This window comes from Onychostoma macrolepis, chromosome 03, assembly GCF_012432095.1.
Source record: "Onychostoma macrolepis isolate SWU-2019 chromosome 03, ASM1243209v1, whole genome shotgun sequence".
NCBI classification, from domain to species: domain Eukaryota; kingdom Metazoa; phylum Chordata; class Actinopteri; order Cypriniformes; family Cyprinidae; genus Onychostoma; species Onychostoma macrolepis.
This window is the reverse complement of record NC_081157.1, coordinates 18,448,416-18,469,608: the sequence shown is the minus strand read 5'-3', so window position 1 is coordinate 18,469,608 and position 21,193 is coordinate 18,448,416. Positions and strand designations below refer to the sequence as shown.

Genomic DNA, 21,193 nt, shown 5'->3' with positions numbered 1-21,193 from the left:
ATACATAAATACACACACATTCAGTATATATTTTTAAAATATTTACATGTGTATATATATTTATATTCTTATATTTTATATTATATATAAATATATTTACTATATAAACATAACATATTTTTCTTAAATATATACATATGTTTGTATTTATATATACATAATAAATATACACAGTACACACACATATATTACGTAAACAACTTATTTTGGATGCGATTAATCGTTTGACAGCACTAATTATTTCATACTGAATAGTTTGTTTACTACTGCTGTCAAATGATTAATCGCGATTAATCGCACCCAAAGTAAAGGTTTTTGTTTACATAATACATGTACTGTGTATATTTCTTATGTATATATAAATACAAACACATGCATGTATATATTTAAGAAAAATGTTATGTTTATATATTAAATAAATGAATATATATATATATATATATATATATATATATATATATATATATATATGATTTAGATGAATATAAATATATACATGTAAATACATATAAATATTTTCAAAATATATGCTGTATGTGTGTGTCTTACATAATAAATATACACAGTACACACACATATATTATGTAAACAAAAACATTTATTTTGGATGCAATTAATTGCGGTTAATAGTTTGACAGCAGTAACATATTCTGTAGCAATATAAAAGTCTTTACTGTCAATTTTGAACAGTGTAATGCATCCTGAATAAAATTATTAATTTAATCAATCAATCAATCAATGTCATTGATCCCAAACCTTTGAACAGTTGTGTATGTCAGTTTCTCAGATCGCTTGTATAGTTTCTTGATATATCTTGCGAAGAACATCCTGGGACTTTCTGTTGTCATAAATGTTTGGGGACATGTCCTTATTATATATAATCTATAATATATTTAAAGAAGAATATATTATTAATATTATTAAAAGGTTAAGTAATGTCATATTTAATTTGATCTCATTTGTAATGCTTATTTTGATTTATATTTTTTCCATCACACGTTTTCTTCTCGTGTAGCTCTGACACGCTTGATCAGGCTGTAGAAATAGAGCACGAGATCTTCAGAGCCTGTAAATCAGCAAACCTGTACAAGGCTTCAGTTCTCAAGAGAGTGAGTGTTACTAATGCTCGGCTGCGTGTTAATCTCACCTCATTTAAAACTAATTGTCTGTAATGTGCATTTATCAGTGACATGTTACAATAAATTCACATATAACACTCTCCAGGTGTCAGAGATGAAGAAAAGTACAGCTGCAAGTGTTGCTGAAGAGAAACAGTCTGAATCGAATGAAGAGACGGCGAGCTGCTCTTCATCATCTCAAACTCTAGACGGCTTCACTTCAGCCTCTCAAGTCTACTCAGTGAGCCAATCACAGTTTGTCCTTAAAGACAGGTGGAAATGCAAACTTAAAATGTGTTTAAACTAGTGCTGTCAAATGATTAATCGTGATTAATCGCATCCAAAATACAAGTTTTTGTTTACATAATATATGTGTGTGTACTTTGTATATTTATTATGTGTGTGTGTGTGTATATATATGACACACACATACAGCGTATATTTAGAAAATATTTACATGTATTTACATGTGTATATATTTATAATAATCTAAATTATATCTCATATATAAATATATTTAATATATAAACGATAAACATATTTTTCTTAAATATATACATGCATGTGTGTGTATTTATATATACATAATAAATATACACAGTCCACACACATGTATTATGTAAACAAAAACTTTTATTTTGGATGTGATTAATCACGATTAATCGTTTGACAGTACTAGTTAAACAAAATGTTCGGTATGAAATTAGTGCTGTCAAGCGATTAATCGCATCCAAAATAAAAGTTTTGTTTACATAATATATGTGTGTGTACTGTGTATATTTATTGTGTGTGTGTATATATATATATATATATATATATATATATATATATATATATATATATATATATATATATATATATATATATATATATATATACACAATGTATATATTTAAGAAAAATGTTATGTTTATATATTAAATATATTTATACATAATATAAGAATATAAATGTATATACATGTAAATATTTTCAAAATATATACTGTATGTATTTATATACATTTATATACATAATAAATATACACAGAACACACACACATATTACGTAAACAAAAACTTTTATTTTGGATGCGATTAATCGTTTGACAGCACTTGAAATAATATATTGCTGGACTTGCGTTTGTCCACTGGGATTCAGTTGGACCATGAAACTTAATTATAGAAATTGAAGTTTAATACTGTTCTATCCACAGTGAAAGCAGACAACTGATAAATAGTCGTCATCTTTTTCATCACATTCTAGCTGAAGAGGAAGCGTATAGGAGCGGGATTTCGTGGCTCATCCAGCCTGTTTCAGACAGCTGGAGATCTTCTGAAGAACTCTCAGAAGGAGACGCTTGCCACGGACAAAACACCTGGAGACCCCATCTGTGAGGAAGAGGAGGAGGTGGGAACAGGAAAAACACAGAAGATGAAAAGCAGTGAAACAACTCCTGCTGACTCGTCTCCCATCAAAGCCAAAACCAGCATGACTTCCTCCCTGAGCAGCCCCAGTAAAAGACTCACTAAGAAACAGCAGAAACTAGCAGAAGCAGCCAAAGACATGCGCCGTATATCACAGTATTTCGGAAAAAAGCAAGTGGACACCACTCAGATGAAAGCAGGAAGAGTTATATCAGAGCCTGAGGAAGAAGGATCTCATAATCACTCTCCTTTACCAAATGACACTGACTTAATAACAAAGACTAGCACGTCTACAGATGCAGAAAACATCTCAGAGAATGTCACTGCTGCTCTTCTGCAAATGAGTCCATCTGCAGAAGAGACGCCCAACCGAGATGAGACGCCCATGAACTCTGAGGTCACAGCAGATCAATCGGTTCAGGGGTATGATGGTGGAAGACGCTCTCTGAGTGAGTTTATTTAACATGACTTGAATGTTTCCACTGTGTTCTGAACTGTTGTTTCTTTGTCCAAACAGAGAGAATCACGAATCTGATGCCCAACCAAAATCACCAAAACAAGTAACACCTCAATTACTTTTTATCAAAGGGGTCATGTCATATGAGAAACATTGTAAAGGGACCTCAGGGAAACATTTAATTATATATTTAAAAAAAAAGTATGATATGACCCCTTTAACACTTTTTAGGAGCTGTTTGTCATGTCAGGAGTTTTGATCTATTTCTTTTCCACAGTTGCATGAGGACGGATCACCGTCTCCTCCTGCAAAGCGCAGCCGTGTGATGAAGGACACTAAGAGAGTGACCTTTGACCCGGTGGTGCAGGAGACGCAGTTTGACACAGTGAATGGAGACGCGGCTGAGATCTTAAAAAAGCCTGTCACACTCAAGGAAGCTGCTGATATCGTGGTGCGATGCCTGGATCCGTTCTACAAAAAGGGCAAATTTGCAACAAAGGTGATTTTTCTCAACTGTTGGGTCGCTCGTCTGTTCTGAATGATGATGCTAACAACAAATGTAAAAAATAATAATGCTAACTTATAAAATAAGACAAATTTAAAATTTAACTATACGCTAATGTTCAAAAGTTTGGGGTTGGTAAGAATTTTTTTTTTTGACTGCATTAATTTGATCAAAAATACAGTAAAAACAGTAATAATATTATTACAATTTAAAAGGGATGTTTTCTGTTTGAATACATTTTAAATGGTAATTTATTCATGTGATGCAAAGTTGTATTTTCAGCATCATTACTCCAGTCTTCAGTGTCACATGATCCTTCAGAAATCATTCTAATATGCTGATCTGATGCTCAAGAAACATTTATGATTATAATCAATGTTGAAAACAGTTGAGCTGCTTCATATTTTTGTAGAAACTGTGATGCATTTTATCCTCATTGATGTATTGAAATTTCGAAAGAACAGCATTTGAAATCGAAATCCTTTGTAATAATGTAAAAGTCTTTACTGTCTGTTTTTATCAATTTATTGTGTCCTTGCTGAATAAAAAATATTGATTTCTTTCAAGAAAAATATGTCTTACAAACCCCAAACATTTTAAACTTGTGAACGGTGGTGTATGTTTTTGTGCAGTGAGTTATTTCTTGCACAGGTATAATATTTTTTATTTAATATTATATTTAGTGCTGTCAAACGATTAATCGCGATTAAATCGCATCCAAAATAAAAGTTTTTATTTACATAATACATCTGTGTGTACTGTGTATATTTATTATGTGTATATATAAATACACACACATACAAGTGTATATTTTGAAAATATTTACGTGTTTACATGTCTATGTTTATATTCATATAATTAATATTTAATATATAAACATAACATTTTTTTCTTAAATATATACATGTGTGTGTGTGTGTGTGTGTGTGTGTATTTATATATACTTAAAGATACATAGTATACACACACATACTATGTGAACAAAAACTTTTATTTTGGATGCGCTTAATCGTTTGACAGCACTAGTTTAACAGTACATTTCAGTGTTTGATTCTTGTTTACTTTTGTACGATAAACACGTTTGGTACAGTGTCAATGTAAAAAATGAGTCCGTGGGATGGTAGACTTTTATTAGACTGAGTTTAATTTTTAATCACTTCCCCCAGGATTTGTTCAAATCCTTTGCCCGTTTCCTCTCCCATCTTCTCACGGAGGGAAAAACTGCAAATCGAGGCCAAGGTGAGACTCTCCTTAACCTCATAAAAATCCAACAACAACATCACACATTTTTCAAGTGCTGATTCAGCATGTTAAGATTGCTCATTTTTGCCCACAGTGAAGATGGAAGCTAAGAGGCTCATCAAGGGCTTCTTCAGAAGGATTCAGCGCTGCGAGAGCGAGACTGACTGGAGACACTTGAAAGTCGAGGACAGATAGCCGTCTTCGTCATTATGTCCCTTCATCCAAACCTCTGGAGCTCCACCGATCCCTTTATTGTCAGAGATGCGTGTGTTTAGCAGCATGCTGCGGTATATCTCAGGTGTATGGTGACGGCCTAAGCAAACATTGCACATTAATATGAACTGCTGAAAAATACTGTTTTATTTTTGAAGTCAAGCAACAGACCGCAATAGCTATTATATGTAGCATTAGTTGCTTATAATGCACTCAGTGTAGTATGGACTGTAATGAAAACTACATTAAAAAGCAAATGTGCACAAATGGAAGAATTCATGCTGAATAATTTATGGGGTATAATTGGTTGCTTGTCTTGTCTGTTTTTTTCCAGCAGCCTTGTTTGCCTAAATATTTTCTGCATCAATTTTCTCCACAGGGATTACAAAAGATTTCTACATGTTTAGGCCATGAACCAAACCAGCCAACTCCCAGATGAATCACAACAGATATGTCCCAGTTTGCATACTCACAGTGGGGAAATATTTGATCCCCTGCTGATTTTGTACGTTTGCCCACTGACAAAGAAATGATCAGTCTATAATTTTAATGGTAGGTTTATTTGAACAGTGAGAGACAGAATAACAACAAAACAATACAGAAAAACGCATTTCAAAAAAGTTTTGATTTGCATTTTAATGAGTCAAATAAGTATTTGACCCCTTCGCAAAACATGACTAAGTACTTGTTGGCAATCACAGAGGCCAGATGTTTCTTGTAGTTGGCCACCAGGTTTGCACACATCTCAGGAGGGATTTTGTCCCTCTCCTCTTTGCAGATCCTCTCCAAGTCATTAAGGTTTCGAGGCTGATGTTTGGCAACTCAAACCTTCAGCTCCCTCCACAGATTTTCTATGGGATGAAGGTCTGGAGACTGGCTAGGCCACTCCAGGACCTTAATGTGCTTCTTCTTGAGCCACTTCTTTGTTGCCTTGGCCGTGTGTTTTGGGTTATTGTCATGCTGTCACCCATTTTCAATGCCCTGGCTGGCTTCAATGCTCTGGCCCTGACGGTACATGGCCCCATCCCTCGTCCCTTTGATGCGGTGCAGTTGTCCTGTCCCCTTAGCAGAAAACACCCCCAAAGCATAATGTTTGCACCTCCATGTTTGACGGTGGAGATGGTGTTCTTGGGGTCATAGGCAGCATTCCTCCTCCTCCAAACACATCTAAGAGCTGGATTTTGGTCTCATCTGACCACAACACTTTCACCCAGTTCTCCTCTGAATCATTGGCAAACTTCAGACGGGCTGTACATGTGCTTTCTTGAGCAGGGGGATCTTGCGGGCGCTGCAGGATTTCAGTCCTTCACGGCGGAGTGTTACACCAATCGTTTTCTTGGTGACTATGGTCCCAGCTGCCTTGAGATCATTGACAAGATCCTCCCGTGTAGTTCTGGGCTGATTCCTCACTGTTCTCATGATCATTGAAACTCCACGAGGTGAGATCTTGCATGGAGCCCCAGTCCGAGGGAGACTGACAGTTATTTTGTGTTTCTTCCATTTGCGAATAATCGCACCAACTGTTGTCACCTTCTCACCAAGCTGCTTGGCGATGGTCTTGTAGCCCATTCCAGCCTTGTGTAGGTCTACAATCTTGTCCCTGACATCCCGACAGCTCTTTGGTCTTGGCCATGGTGGAGAGTTTGGAATCTGATTGATTGATTGCTTCTGTGGACAGGTTGTCTTTTATACAGGTAACAAACTGAGATTAGGAGCACTCCTTTTAAGAGTCTGCTCCTAATCTCAGCTACTTACCTTTATAAAAGACACCTGGGAGCCAGAAATCTTTCTGATTGATAGGGGATCAAATACTTATTTCACTCATTAAAATGCAAATCAATTTACAACTTTTTTTGAAATGTTTTTCTGGATTTTTTTTTGTTCACTGTGTCTTCTCTAACTAAACCTACCATTAAAATGATAAACTGATCATTTCTTTGTCAGTGGGCAAACGTACAAAATCTATGCAAGTACTATTCTATGTCATTCTGTAGTATAAATAGTGCAATTAGTTTAAAATTTCAAAACAAAAAAGTGCACACAAATACCAGGATAATGCACTAAATTTGATGGAAAAAATGAAGTGTGGAAATGTTGCAGCTTTAATTGCTTCACGGTGGTGGAGGGGCTCCAATCAATCAGATGTTGGATGACAAAAGATCCTTATAACATTCATACACTAGACGGTAAAGTCCATAGTGTACAGTGTGTCATTTGGAAAACAAACTATTGTAATCTTGTACTTTTGACATCTTTTATGAGTGCAAGAGCTGCACATCAGCATTGCAAATTGATATAACGGACCCTTTTCACAAGACTGTGATGATGCTTTTCAACGGCCATCAGCATCGTAAATCCTCGAAAGTGTTTTATATTTATATTTATTATATTGATTTTTAAAAAATGTTTGTATTATTCTTGAAAGTCGTGAAAACTATTTGAGCAAATGGGAACGCAAAAAAAATATTTTTGTGGTATTCTCTGAAGTTTACCCAACTATGCTGAGAAACCCGGAAATGTGAAAAAGGTCCATTGGATCTGAAACAGCTGTGTTTTACAGCGGCTTTTGTTTCTGTAGTAACAGCAACTTCTGTAATTGGTGGATCTCTCTTCAGGATTATGTGTAGTTCTTCACTGTAAAGTATAGTTCACACTGCCTTCTACAGAAGGATAAATCATCACTTACCTTTGAGGTCTTTCTTGAAATGTGTGTTATTGTTAAATATCAGTCGTTTATGAAGCAAATTAATGTTATTTTTTCTTTTTTTCTTCTTTTTTTTTACTGGGAGTTAGGAACCCGACTGTTTTTTGTTTCATTTCTGAGATATTTATGCTACATTATTGGTTGCCAACATCTCTTATTTTTCATTTGTTTTGTTTTTTTTCCTTTGCACCTAAGAAATACCCAAGTCTCATTTCATTAAATCTGGTTTTGTGCTATTATTAGGCACTTCTAAAATTACACCTTCATCATGCCATTGTCTTCTCCGCTGCGGGAAACCTGCTCGAAATAAACGAGTTTAACGCTTCGTTGACGCTCCAGTCACTGCTGAATGGAGACCCCCCTAATTATGCCTCTTCAGGGTAAAAGCAGCCCTCAGATTCCCGGACAAACGGATTATTGTGTTTGGCAGCTTCTCTCAGTAGAAGAGCAGCAGCGCTGGCGGGAGAAATTACCTTCCCCACTATGACAAAGGTTCAGCGTGGTAAATTGAGTCATGAATATTAATAACCTCGGGCGACGTGTCAGTTCATTTCTCAGTGGCAAAGTTGTTTTCTCGTGCTTATTAAACAGAACATGAAGATGTGTGTGCATGCGTCTATAAAAGTTGGATCATATGGTCAATTTTACTAGAATGTCAAAAAATAGTCTGGTATTTAATTTTGAAGTCAAAAGTAGTAGTTAAAATAAATAAAAAATAAGATATAGTATGTTTATTTCACACTCCTAATTTCGAGGTAAAATACAACTAAGCTATTTTTGACACACTTCGACTCACTCAGCTATGATTTAACTACTGAATATTAACTACGTCGCAAGGGCGTGGCTTGAAAGCCCCACCAATGGCGAACGCGTGTTTTGTGAATATTAAAAGAGCCTGTTGACGTGGCTCCGTAACCGTCCAATGGCGAAAGGTTCGCTCATGAATATTAATAGGGATGCCTTTCCAATAGTATGATCTGTCGGGCGAAACCAACGGGATGTTGTTGGGAACTGGGATGAGGAGCGATATCAGCGCTTAGTACGGCAGTGGGAGGGGTTGAGTGTGACACAACTAAATGGCAACAGCGTGATATATTTTTTTGTATGTCATAGGAAATTTCTCCTGGCATGCCGGAAACATTTCCCGCGAACGGAGCGTGTTTTTGCAGTAAGTCAAGCGCGCTGTCATTGTTGCCTTGCTGCTGCGTTGAGCGGCTCCCTCAATACCGCTCCAGCGGACATTTATTTAGCAAGAAACCGTTAAAATAGGTGGATAAAAAGTGTGTTTTAACGCTGCTTTTCCCTTTTCGTCTGTTTAAAAAGTCTGTGTTTTCCGCAATTGTAAGTGTGCGGATAAACGCCTGGAAAAGTCAGATGTTGCAGCCTCATCATGTGTTATTTTTATCGCTTTGATAGATCGCCGCATCTTTGAGCTTCCGGCGTTCACCGCGACACACTGATGCTCCGAGCCGGCAGGATGGACGAGTTTGTGACGGAAGAAGATGAGCCGTGGTACGACCAGAGAGACCTGGAGCAAGGTGAGAGAAAGACACCACAAACCGCATCAGTTTGACAACAAAGCCTGGTGCTGCTGGTGTGTGTGTGTGTGTGTGTGTGTGGTCGTATGACAAAGAAAGTGCTCATTGTGTGTAGAAACAATGCTTTCCTGTGTCTTCACGGAGGGATTGTCTTGGTCGTGTCATATTTGGATGTACAGTCAGTAATAAGGGATGAGGTTGAAGGTTAAAGATGCATCTGTGGTGACTGTAAATGGATGCCGTCTTCCTCTGGATCTGAGTCAGTCCAGATGCTCAACATTAGCTCAGTCTGGTTTAATCTCCTCCTCATAAACTGGGTCTGCAGTGTCAAAGCATTAGTGTGTTGTTTTCATAGTAGAGATGCATCAGCCAGACAAGGATATTTGTGATCCTGGACCACAAAATGAGTCATAATGGTCAATTTTATGGAATAAATAAGCTTTCAATTGATGTATGGTTTGTTAGGATCGGGCAATATTTGGTTGAGATGCAGCTATTTGAAAATCTGGAATCTGAGGGTGCAAAAAAATCAAAATCTTGAGAAAATCGCCTTTAAAGATGTCCAAATGAAGTGCTTAGCAATGCATATTACTAATCAAAAATTCAGTTTTGATATATTTACAGTAGGAAATTCACTAAATATCTTCATGGAACATGATTTTTACTTAATGTCTTAACGATTTTTGGCATAAAAGAAAAATGGATAATTTTGAGCCATACAGTGTATTGTTGGCTATTGCTACAAATATACTCCAGTGACTTAAGACTGGTTTTGTGGTCCAGGGTCACATTTGGGCTTGTTCTGTTTGGATAATGTATGGTGCATTGTTCTGAATTTCTAAGTGTTATTTAGTGATCGATTTCATCCAGCTCAAACATTTCATCAGCTAGTAGAAAAGAGTTGTTTTTAAATGTATTTTTGAAGTCCCTTATCTAGTCATTAGGAACAACTGGAAAAGTACTGTGAACTCTTTGGTCAAATGGGAGCCATGCACATTTGATTTCTGGACTGAATGCTGATCATAAAAGGCAACAGCTGTTTCATATTTCAGACTGGATTATTTTCCAGTAGTCCGGTCATACTCAAAGTCCAATTACCTCAGTGTCATCATGTTGTGTTTGAATGAGGAGAGGATGGACGGCATAAACGCACCTCTCTCTGTGGGTTTAGGATGATGTCATTGCCCTCCCTCTGCCCTCTGGATTGAATCACCGTAAAATGCTGATCCATAGAACAGCCCGTGACCGTTCTCTATGATTTTCAGGACACGCTGTTGTGCTGTACTCTAGAAGTGATGAGCCAGTAACTGTATGTTAAACCTGAGAGAGCTGTCCTGTGGTTGTGCAGTCAGTGGGATTGGAAAGGAGGGCAAATGGAGAATTCTGAGTATTTGAGGAATTTGGTGGAAAGGGAATCTGGAGAAGTGATCTTTTGGCTGAGGAGGATTGCAGAGGCGTTTCGTTGGGAACAAGTCTAGTTATTCCTCTCTGGAAGTAATGAAATAACAGCGATCTTTGACTTCGATATATTCCAGATTAAATTCAAGCAAAGATTTTATGTTGCTATGTAGATTTTTGTTTTTTATTTTCTAAAAATGAATTTTCTGACTCTAAATGTGCCCTCCAGGTATAAAACACACCTGTGATATAAATGAATGCATCTTGACATTGTCTAAGAACACTGCTTATCTGTAGTAAAATCAGCATCTTCAAAGCTTACCAGTGTTGTTTTAGTATCATTGATACTATTTTAGTTTGTATTAATATTTTAAATGAGGTTTTATTAGTGCTGTCAAACGATTAATCGCATCCAAAATAAGTTTTTTGTTTACATAATATATGTGTGTATTCTGTGTATATTTATTATGTATATACGCATGTATATATTTATGAAAAAATGTTTTGTTTATATGATACATTTATTTAGATATAATATAAAATATAAGAATATAAATGTAAATATTTACTGTATGTGCATTTATATATACATAATAAATATACACAGTACACACACATAATGTAAACAACTTTTATTTTGGATGCGATTAATCGTTTGACAGCAGTAGTTTTTATAGTTCCTGTTTTCATTAATAATTTTGTTGTATTTTTTTTTTAATGAAACATTATAACAAAATCATTTAAAAACTAAAAATTATAATTATTTTTAAATTTCTATTTTTTCTTATTAATTTTATTCTAGCTTTAATTTTAGTTAAGTACATCAAGTTAAACTAAATGAAAATTAGATGTTGCTTTTTTTGTTTTATTTGCTTTCTTATGATTTTAATTTGAGTTTTTTAGTTTGTATAATAACTCTGTGACTTACTGCTTAAACCCATTTTAGCTTATAATAACGCTTAATTTCTCTATACTTATTTTAGTATGTTATCGTATGTCGTCTTATCAACTGCATTTGCTCACCTGCACCATTATTGTAATATGCTTCAGAAATGCATCGCCAGCTACAGGAAGGCCTCTAACAACCATGTTTAGAGGCATATTTTTTCACAATCAAATTAGCTAAGTAATATTCATGCACTTGTACTAACGGTCTAATGGAGGCCTAACACACAATCTCTTGCAGAGACACCATATTGATCTGTTTCAGACTCTCTCGATGGACAAAGCAATCCATCATGAGAGGAAATGCTGTTTCAGAAAGTGCAAAGTGAAATATCACCATTGCTCAGTTAGTGGCGTTTTGATAAATATCACAATGACACTCTAGTTTTGGAGTGGATTGGTGGTGTTCACCCTAGGGGTGGACAGTATGACCGCAGTTTTATATCACTTCACCCTAAAGAGCGATTTAGCCTGCTGACCCAACAGCACTTGGCTTTAGTGTGGATTCACTCTGCCGCAGCCGTGGAGGAAAGGGAGAGATCATGCGGTGGGCAGGATTCAATATTTGACTGAGGGGAATTAAAGCTGGATGATCTGATTAGGACTCCAGACACCATTGTCTCTTTTGAAGGGACGATACAGATGGTCAGAATAAAGGTGAAAGATGACGTACTTAGCCAAGAGACACTTCAGATGCAAAGAGCACTAAGCACACAATAGATGGAGATAATCAGCCTTTATGGCAGATGACACATCTTGTACAATATAAGTTTTGTCTCAGCACATTTTCATTTTATCATGCCGTGTTTTTAGTCTATTATAGTTACATTTGGTTACATAACACATAATTATGTGTGATAAGCTGGTTACTTAAACAGCGGTGTTTGCTGAGGCAAGCGCTGTATTGCTCATACAAAAGGGATTTAAACAAACCTCTAACCATAGCCATTATTACACTTTGGCTCGTAACTCGTCCTGCACATTTGTGCTATAGATACGTAATATGATGGTAACCTCAAATCATTTGAGTGGTTGAGGAGAAAGGTGTGTTGTTACTAAGCAGTCAGTCTCATGATGTTTACCAGATGGTTTCATGAAATATATTCATCTTATTTTTCCTAAATTCTGTGTTTTCCTTTTTTTTATTCTGAATTCCATTTGAATGATTTAATTACATTCATAAAAACCGTAAAGCTGCAGTCCGTAAGTTTTGCCTCTCTTGTTGCCATCTCTGTTTGAAAACCTGGAATTGCAGCTCTGTGCGGAATTATCTTCATTGCGTGGGTTGTGATCCGGCACGGATCCAGTGCGGATGAATCTAATGTTTTGAGGTGAATGTGTGGCTGTCAGTCACTGCACCGGTGTAAATCCTGTACTTGGTAATCACAGGTTCTTGCCTACATCTTGGAATATATGACCCAAATCAGAATTTTCACCGGATATTGCCATCTGAACAAGTAAGTAACAAGTCTGCCACGTTTGTTCTGACCAACTGAGGAAAAAAGCATTACAATAAATCGCGCTACCAATGGTGATTTAATCCAACGGTCACTTAGCTCATATCACATCAAACCGTGCAAAGTATTATTATTATTGTTATACTTTTCTCAAATTATTAATGTTAACAACATCAGCATTGCGTCACTATGAGTATAGTGTGTATTAGCGTGTACCTTTCAATTTCTGTACAGTTTAATCTAATTGTCATACCATTTGAATTCTTTCAACCCAAAAAGCAAACTATGCTCCCTTTGAACTGGTTTTCTTTAAAATACAAATCTTGTTTTAATCCCAGGCTATCTATAATCAGAAGCACATTTAAAACTGGAATATAATTCGGTTTCATTCACATGTGTTTCATAAACTCATAATCCTTTCTGAATTACAATCCGCCGTCAGAATGATACATTTAATTATTCCAGCTGCTGTGAAAAAAAAAAAGGCTATAAAGGATCTGCCACCGGCAGGATCCTCACATGTGATCAAGTAAGCCAGGAAAACTTCTTTATGTTTACAGACGTAACGTAATGACGCAGCAGCATGCTTGAATTTCCCGCGAAAACCTACACGTACCACTCAAATTAGAAAATATTATTATAAGCTAACTGTTGTGAATCAGGCTAAAGTAAGGTGATAGTTTTGAACACTGGCTGGTTATGTATTTGCTCAAATATTGATTTTTGGATCATTTTTAACCAAAAAAAGTTACGGACTGCAGCTTTAACAATTTAATAATTTATTACAATTTAACATTAATAGTGCCCTATGAATCTTTTTTTTTTTCTGTGATTCTTTGATGTATGATTTAATACAAAATATTGCAGAAATAATGGTATCCAAATAAGTGCATAAAATGTAAACAAAATGTAATCCTTTTAAAATGCAAGTTTGAAAAATTCCTTTCTTTTTTGGCAAACAAAATACTGCATTAAAGCATGGATGAAAAATAGTTAATATTGTGTGATATTCCTTAAAAAAAAAGGTTTTATTAAACTGCATTATTGATATTATTTTGTGGAGTAGTATAATAAATTATGTAATATGTTTCTTTCATCATTTCTTAAAGTTAAACCAAACTTTTATTTTGACGTTTGTAGTGAAGACCTTTGAGTTTCTGTGCATCTGACGATTGTTTTATCAAATGAAATGGTGAAATGCTCTATAAGAGTCACTTTAAGAACATCTCTGGAGATGAATCGGAGTGTAATACTAAGTAATAAATTACTTTTCCCTTGAAGAAGTAAAGTAAGGGATTTTTCTGTTATTTAATAACAGTTACTTCTGATGTAATTGCATTAAAGACTGCGTAGAATAATTCTGTGTAAAACAATAGTGGTTTTCACATCAAAATGTAATCTAATGTTAAAATGTATGTTTTAATGTAACCTTTTCCCTTTAAATACATTGGTCAGTTCAAAAATAATTTATGTAATTTTTGTATTATTTATTTAAAAGAATCAAAAGAGCAGTTTCATATTTGTATTTAAGCAGCACAGATACTATTCCATATTGCCCTTTGATTGCATTTTAATGACTGGATTACGTAATTCTATCCACGTTTTACACACTGCGTGAATCATAGAGACCTATAAGAAAACACACACTTGTTTGCGTTTTACATTTTTTAAAGGGACCACCTAGAACACGTTATCATGGTGGTGTTTCATGCAGGTAGAGGCTGTAATAATGCAGCTTGAGCAGTTGTTGTGAATGGCTCTGCACTTGTTTTGGGTTTGCTGTCATGTGATGTGTGTTGATATGAAACCACACGTGCAGAAATGTTGAATGCACATGAGGCCTATATATGTCCTCCAGCCACAGGCGAGTGAGGCATGCTGAGCTCATGTGCCTGGTAACGTGCATGTTAGCCTGAAAATACTCTTTAGAAGAGCACATCCTCATTGGGAAAGTTAATTAAGAAAAAATCCTTAATTGGGATGTGGGTCCTCAGAGATCACAGCTGACCTTGTTTCACGGCTGTTACTAAAAATGTCCCTCACTGTACTGAATATCAGATTGTGCTGTTATTATGAGTGATGAGAATTCACTGCTCTGACATGAGACCAATAGTAACGTGTCAGTAAAAGAGTAAGGATACACAATAATCATAACCATTGCTATCTGTATTTTCTTTTTAGAAACTATAAAAATGTTCTATTTCAAAATATTTTTGCCTTAATTATCATGAAAATCATGTTATGGCTAATATCAGGAATTATTTTGTCCCCAGTATAAAATAATGTTAAACCCACAAAGGTTTTTGTTTTTGTTTTTACTAATGGCTGTTATCTAGAGAGCAGAGTGGTAATTACAAAGATGTGCACAACATTGCTGAATTAACATGCATTTAAAATATTTAGTTAAAATCACAAAAACTGCTGTTGGCATATTTTGACAGTCAGGATGGCCACTGTTAATTGACACTTTTATTGGCGTACATGTTGAAAATCACAAAACTGGCCAGTATGTCACTCTGGGCATTGTTTCCCAAAAGTTTTGTTTGCCAACTATGGTCAAGTTCCATAGATAGAAACATAGTTTAAAGGGGTCATATGACGCTGCTAAAAAGAACATTATTTTGTGTATTTGGTGTAATGCAATGTGTTTATGGGGTTCAAGGTTAAAAAAACACATTATTTTCCACATACTGTACATTATTGTTGCTCCTCTATGGTCCGCCTTTCTGAAAACGCGCCGATTATTACAAAGCTCATCGTTCTGAGAAGTGAGGTGTGCTCTGATTGGTCAGCTATCCAGTGCCATGTCTGCATTTGTGATCGAAGAAATGACAAACAACAAGCGCTGCTCTATACTGCCCAAAACTCGCGTTTGAATAGTCAGTGGTGAATTCTTTAAATATGAAAACATACTTACAGGCTGTGAGTCAGAAGCGCCAGACTGTCCTTGCAAAGTTCAAATTGCCCCACTTTATAGAAACAGTCTTTGTGCACAGCTGTTATTGTAGGCTACTCTCCCAGGTTCAGGAAACAGTACTCAGTAAAATGCACTTTTGAGATTATAAACGCAATTTTGACAACGTATTAGTCTTTTTTTCCGCCTCAGAATTGGACTTTATAACTCACAATAGCAATTTTATATCTCAAAATTCTGATATTACAATTATGAAATTTCTATGGTATCAAAGATTTTGATATCATAAAGACCTTAAAGCAAAAATAACTATAGTGTGATATATATCGTTACCATGAAATAGAATTACTTATATTGTGATATTAAATTTTGGTCATATCACCCACCCCCAGTGCAAACAGAACTATAAATAAACAAACCCAACATAAAAATGAGACGCGTTGTCTTCAGAAACAGGTAAGGCTAAATCAGCAAACAAAAGAGCATTAACTAGTGTTATGAAGTCTAATCAACCTGGAAGAAAAATAAAAACAAAACATTTATTGACACAGCAAAACAATAGGTTAATACTAATAGCTATTATATCGTTTTATCGTTTATTATATCAGTATCAGTCAATTGATACTGATATATAATGCATAATCTCTTGCAGTTAAGCCACATGCAATGACATAGCTTTTTTAATGTAGTATATGTGTCCTCAGCTCTGTGTTTTGTGCATTATCTATGTTTCTCTCCAGCAGACTCTCATGGGATCAGTTTCCACACACACACACACGGAGGAAAGTGTGTTACACTGGCACTAAGCGCTCTTGTATGATTTATGCGTGTGGTGCTCTGTGTTTCGTTACTATAGTATGTTTGCTTTGTCTCTGACACTGTCTCATCTCATGATAAATCTCTGCATTCATATCAGTGTAATGGAGGTCAATGATTCTGAGCTCAATACTTCACCACCTCCCACAATGTCACTTCCTCCCTGTGTGTGACACCGTCTCTGTTAGCATGTTCCCTGGGTATTAAAACGCCATCTGAGTGGACCGGAGGACTGTGTCTGTGTCTCCGGATGGGGGGGTTTAGTGTCAAATCACACTGAGCTCTATGGAGTTACGGAAAAAAACAAGGGATGCGAGACGTTTCCTGACAGAAACATATCTGCGGTCATAAACTAATCATAAGGACAATGGGCTTAATATAAAAAAAAAAAAAAATTGCATTCCAGTGTTAGCAAATGTGAAGTGACATTTGATGTTAAAATACATTTTATACGTGCAACTATAAGCCTTTCATTAGAGATTCTGGTCTTTACGTATTCAAGTAGACAGTATCTTGAGTTTCAATCCAGATTGTGTCATTTTTAATTCTGCTTTTTTAATAAAAAAAGTGTCAGAAGGCCAAAATCCAGCAGAATTGTTTGACTGTATTGACCTTATTACACGCACTTCACTTCACCGTGATCTGATGCCGCTCTCTTTCTCTTCATCTTTGATTTCTTCAGACGTATCTTGGCTGACGTCATTCTGGCTCATGTTCATTAGAAAACATGGAGGATTAAATAAAAATCACCTCCTTTAGGCTGAATTAACAGCAGGATTTTCTCTGGCCTCGTTTCGCTCCTTTCTCAGGTTTCTACACACAGAAGCCACTAATTCCAGCTACAGCAGAGAAACACACTCTGCTTTTATGAGATAAAGCTGCTAAAACATAAAAAGAGCAGCGTAAGATGTCGCTACACACGAAATCCCTATGTTTTATTTTTACGGTAATGTAATGAGTCCATGTTGTGAAAGTTCATGAACACAAGGTGCAGGAAAAACTGCATTTTCGAGTTTGTCAGGTGTTAGCTGTGTCTTTCTCTGGCGTTATATTATAAACATAATTTTATATTTATCTGTTGAAAATCACTTGGGCTATATTAATTAATTTAGCTTACATTCATATGTATACAGTCAGCATTAAATCATATACTGGTGTGGATAAAAACTCTCTCTATTGAAAAACAATCCTGTAATGAAATATACTAAATAACATCTGAATGTTAAGATGTAGATTACTGTTCACTACAGTTTTGGGGTCGGTAAGGCTTTCGTATTTTTGTCTCTTCTGCTCACCAAGGCTGCATTTATTTGATCAAAAATACAGCAAAAAGAGTAATATTGTGAAATAGTTTAAATAACTGGTTTCTATTTGAATGCATCTTAAAATGTCATTTATTCCTGTGATCAAAGCTGAATTTTCAGCGTCATTACTGCAGTCTTCAGTGTCACATGATCCTCCAGAAATCATTCAAATATGCTGATTTGCTGCTCAAAAAACATAAACTCAAGAAACTCTTATTATTATCAATGTAAAAAAAACTGTTGTGCAGCTTAATATTTATTTTCAGGATTATTTGATGTTTAAAAGAAAAGCATTTACTTGAAAAAGAGATTTTGTACAACATTATAAATGTATTTACTCTTACACAGTGACTACTGTGATCAATTTAATGCACCCTTGAGGAATAAAAGTATTAATTTCTAAAAAAAAACAAAACAAACAACACTCTTAACATTATGATTCCACGTTTCTTTTGTCGCTGCATTGCTTATCATCTTTTTAAATCAACTGCTGTATTTGAAGTTCAAAAAGGTACAGTCAGAATTGTGGTGGGTTCTGATTAATTTCCCCATAGAAATGAATGGGTAGCTATGGTAACCAAGATTTGTTTTGTTTTGATATTGTACTGTTTTTTTTGTCCCAGATCTGCACTTGGCAGCTGAGCTGGGGAAAACCCTGCTGGAGCGCAATAAGGAGCTGGAGGACTCGCTGCAGCAGATGTACATCAACAATGAGGAGCAGGTGCAGGAAATCGAGGTACAGACCAGCCGGACATCTGCATGAGCGCCAGCATCAAGAGCTGTTTGTGGCTGTGAATACATAATTTCCTGATCCAAAACATTCACATAATTATGCGTATTTATGAACTAATTAGGCTAGACGTGTTTCTCAAAACTAAGTTCAGTACTGTTAAAACGGTTAATAACAAAACAAAAATGTACAAATTTGCAAAAAAAAAAAAAAACCGTAAATAACCCTCATACTGTAAAATGGAATTTAGTATTAAAAGCAGTTAATTGAAATGTATTCCATTTTATTTCTGCGTCCTTCAATACAATTCGAATTCTGCATTTTGTTTGCTGCCTAAATTCAAATTTAGAAAGAAAATGATTCTCAATTACATTCTTAATTGCGCTCAACCCTGTCGTGACCTCTGACCTGCATGTCTCAGTGAAGAATCATTTCTCCTGATTTCCTGTCAGTGCTTGTCTCTCGATGAGCCAATTACACATCAGCATGATGCTAATGGAGTGCATGAAGCGTGTTTGTAGATGAGACTGTTAGCTGAGCGCATGCGGCGGGAGGCGGCCGTCGCCTGTCTGTGTGCCAGATCCTCTGAACAAAGACGCTATTACTTATCTGAGAACAATGAGGTGCTGTTTCTCACATCTGAATACTGGTCTCATTCTGTATGGATTGCACAACATTTCGATATTTCAGACCGGTAATGCTGGAGCTGTTATGTTTTGGCTGCCGCCGTATGAATACAAGCACTGAGAAAAATGAAATGTAAGGGGTTTATGGTCTTAATCTTAGTGAAGGAAAATTCAGTGTAATATTGAACACAAAAACACATTTCACAAGAGATTATCAAGCTTTCCACAAGAATGTCATTTCATAATGGCTTGAACACAGGTGCTAGTTTTGTTTAACACTGACTACATCATATGAGGGAAAAAACTAGTGCTGTCAAACAAATAATCGCATCCAAAATAAGTTTTTATATAATTATTTATATAAATACAAACACATGCATGTATACATTTAAGAAAAATTTTGTTTATATGTTCTATATATAAAATATAAATGTAAATATTTTCAAAATATTTACTGTATGCGTGTATTTATATATACAGTACACATGCATATATTATGTAATCAAAAACTTTTGTTTTGGATGCGATTAATCATTTGACAGCACTTTAAAAACCAAAGGTTTTGTAGTATTTCTGTCAAAATATTGTGATTAAGAGACGCATTCCATTTAGCAGTTTTTCATGAACATTTTTGATTAGGTTTAAATAATATCATCAGCATTTTGAATCAATTTACTAATACAGGTTGATTCACTAGCAATGTTTCCATCCACCAATTTTTACTCACATTTTAGGATATCTCGCAAAAAAAAAAAAACCGCTGGATGGAAACGCCAAGATGCGAATAAATTCTAAAAATGCGCATAAAAAATCGTATATGCTCAACTAAGTAGGATAAATTTCTCATCCGGTAAGAAAACATGCGCATGAACTACGATGGAAACCTTTTACCTAATAAATTCCTTAATGTGCATCTTAAAAAGTTGTGACTTTGTGCGATGGGACAGCATGCTTGGACCAACCAACGGACTGAACTCATTGCACAGCATCTGAAATACTAGTTATGTCATTCTAAAATACTTGTAAAGTCTCGTCAAAGTGCTTCGTTATAATTAACTCCCAGAACGACCGCGTTTCGTCTGCACGCTCTGAAGCTCGTAATTTATTGTATACAAAAATGATTATATACATTGCCTTCTCCTACTGCAGCAAATTCAATTTAAAAGTTAAAGTTAATCAGGAAGTGATGATTTTGTTCTCTTCAACTCACTGAATGGAAATGGTGCTTTATTCGCAAATGTTTTATGTGTCGTTCCAATTTTGCCCATAAGTTTAATTCGTAACTTTGGATGGAAACATAGCTACTGATTCATTCAACTACTGAAGTTCAACTCTATTAAAACATCGTCTATATGATAATGAACAAACACAAAACTAGTCTGACGCACCCTTTAGAAAATGTAATAACCAAATAAAAAGCGTATTCACTAATATTTACAGTGCTGCTTAATTTTATAGCATATTTTGCATATATAGCATGGCGAGCTTACGCATGTGTCTCTTTGTGTCAGTATTTGACCAAGCAGATGGAGATGTTGCGCGAGATGAACGAGCAGCACGCTAAAGTGTACGAGCAGTTGGATGTGACGGCTCGAGAGCTGGAGATAAACAATGAAAAACTAGTGCTGGAGAGCAAAGCTTCTCAGCAGAAGATTGACAGGTGAGCCATACGTTATCAGAGCATCATGGGAAACACTACACAATGAGGATTACAGAAGTACTGCTACTTCAGTGCCGAAAATACCAGCTCATCTATTGTATCTCTCTACCACTCACAGGCTCCTTAAATCAAAGTCTCACTCTGGCAAAGGCTCAGCTCA

At 35.6% G+C, this 21,193-nt stretch overlaps 2 protein-coding genes across 4 annotated transcripts in view; both read left to right on the top strand.

The window, feature by feature from the left end:
• recql5 (RecQ helicase-like 5) overlaps positions 1-5,235 on the top strand; it is a 28,148-nt gene extending 22,913 nt beyond the window's left edge. For all 3 annotated transcript variants that reach the window (XM_058769628.1, XM_058769627.1, XM_058769626.1), the window contains 7 exons: positions 1,016-1,109; positions 1,225-1,359; positions 2,364-2,947; positions 3,042-3,084; positions 3,259-3,480; positions 4,653-4,725; positions 4,823-5,235. In XM_058769628.1, coding sequence (XP_058625611.1) covers positions 1,016-1,109; positions 1,225-1,359; positions 2,364-2,947; positions 3,042-3,084; positions 3,259-3,480; positions 4,653-4,725; positions 4,823-4,923 — 1,252 coding nt within the window. In that variant the 3' untranslated portion in view covers positions 4,924-5,235. The remainder of the gene's footprint in view (positions 1-1,015; positions 1,110-1,224; positions 1,360-2,363; positions 2,948-3,041; positions 3,085-3,258; positions 3,481-4,652; positions 4,726-4,822) is intronic.
• Positions 5,236-8,405: 3,170 nt separating this feature from the next.
• Positions 8,406-21,193, top strand: part of cdr2l (cerebellar degeneration-related protein 2-like) — a 17,073-nt gene continuing 4,285 nt past the window's right edge. Inside the window, exons 1-4 of the mRNA XM_058769825.1 lie at positions 8,406-8,813; positions 9,062-9,183; positions 18,641-18,753; positions 20,885-21,033. Of these exons, the coding sequence (XP_058625808.1) occupies positions 9,105-9,183; positions 18,641-18,753; positions 20,885-21,033 (341 nt within the window). The 5' untranslated portion in view covers positions 8,406-8,813; positions 9,062-9,104. The remainder of the gene's footprint in view (positions 8,814-9,061; positions 9,184-18,640; positions 18,754-20,884; positions 21,034-21,193) is intronic.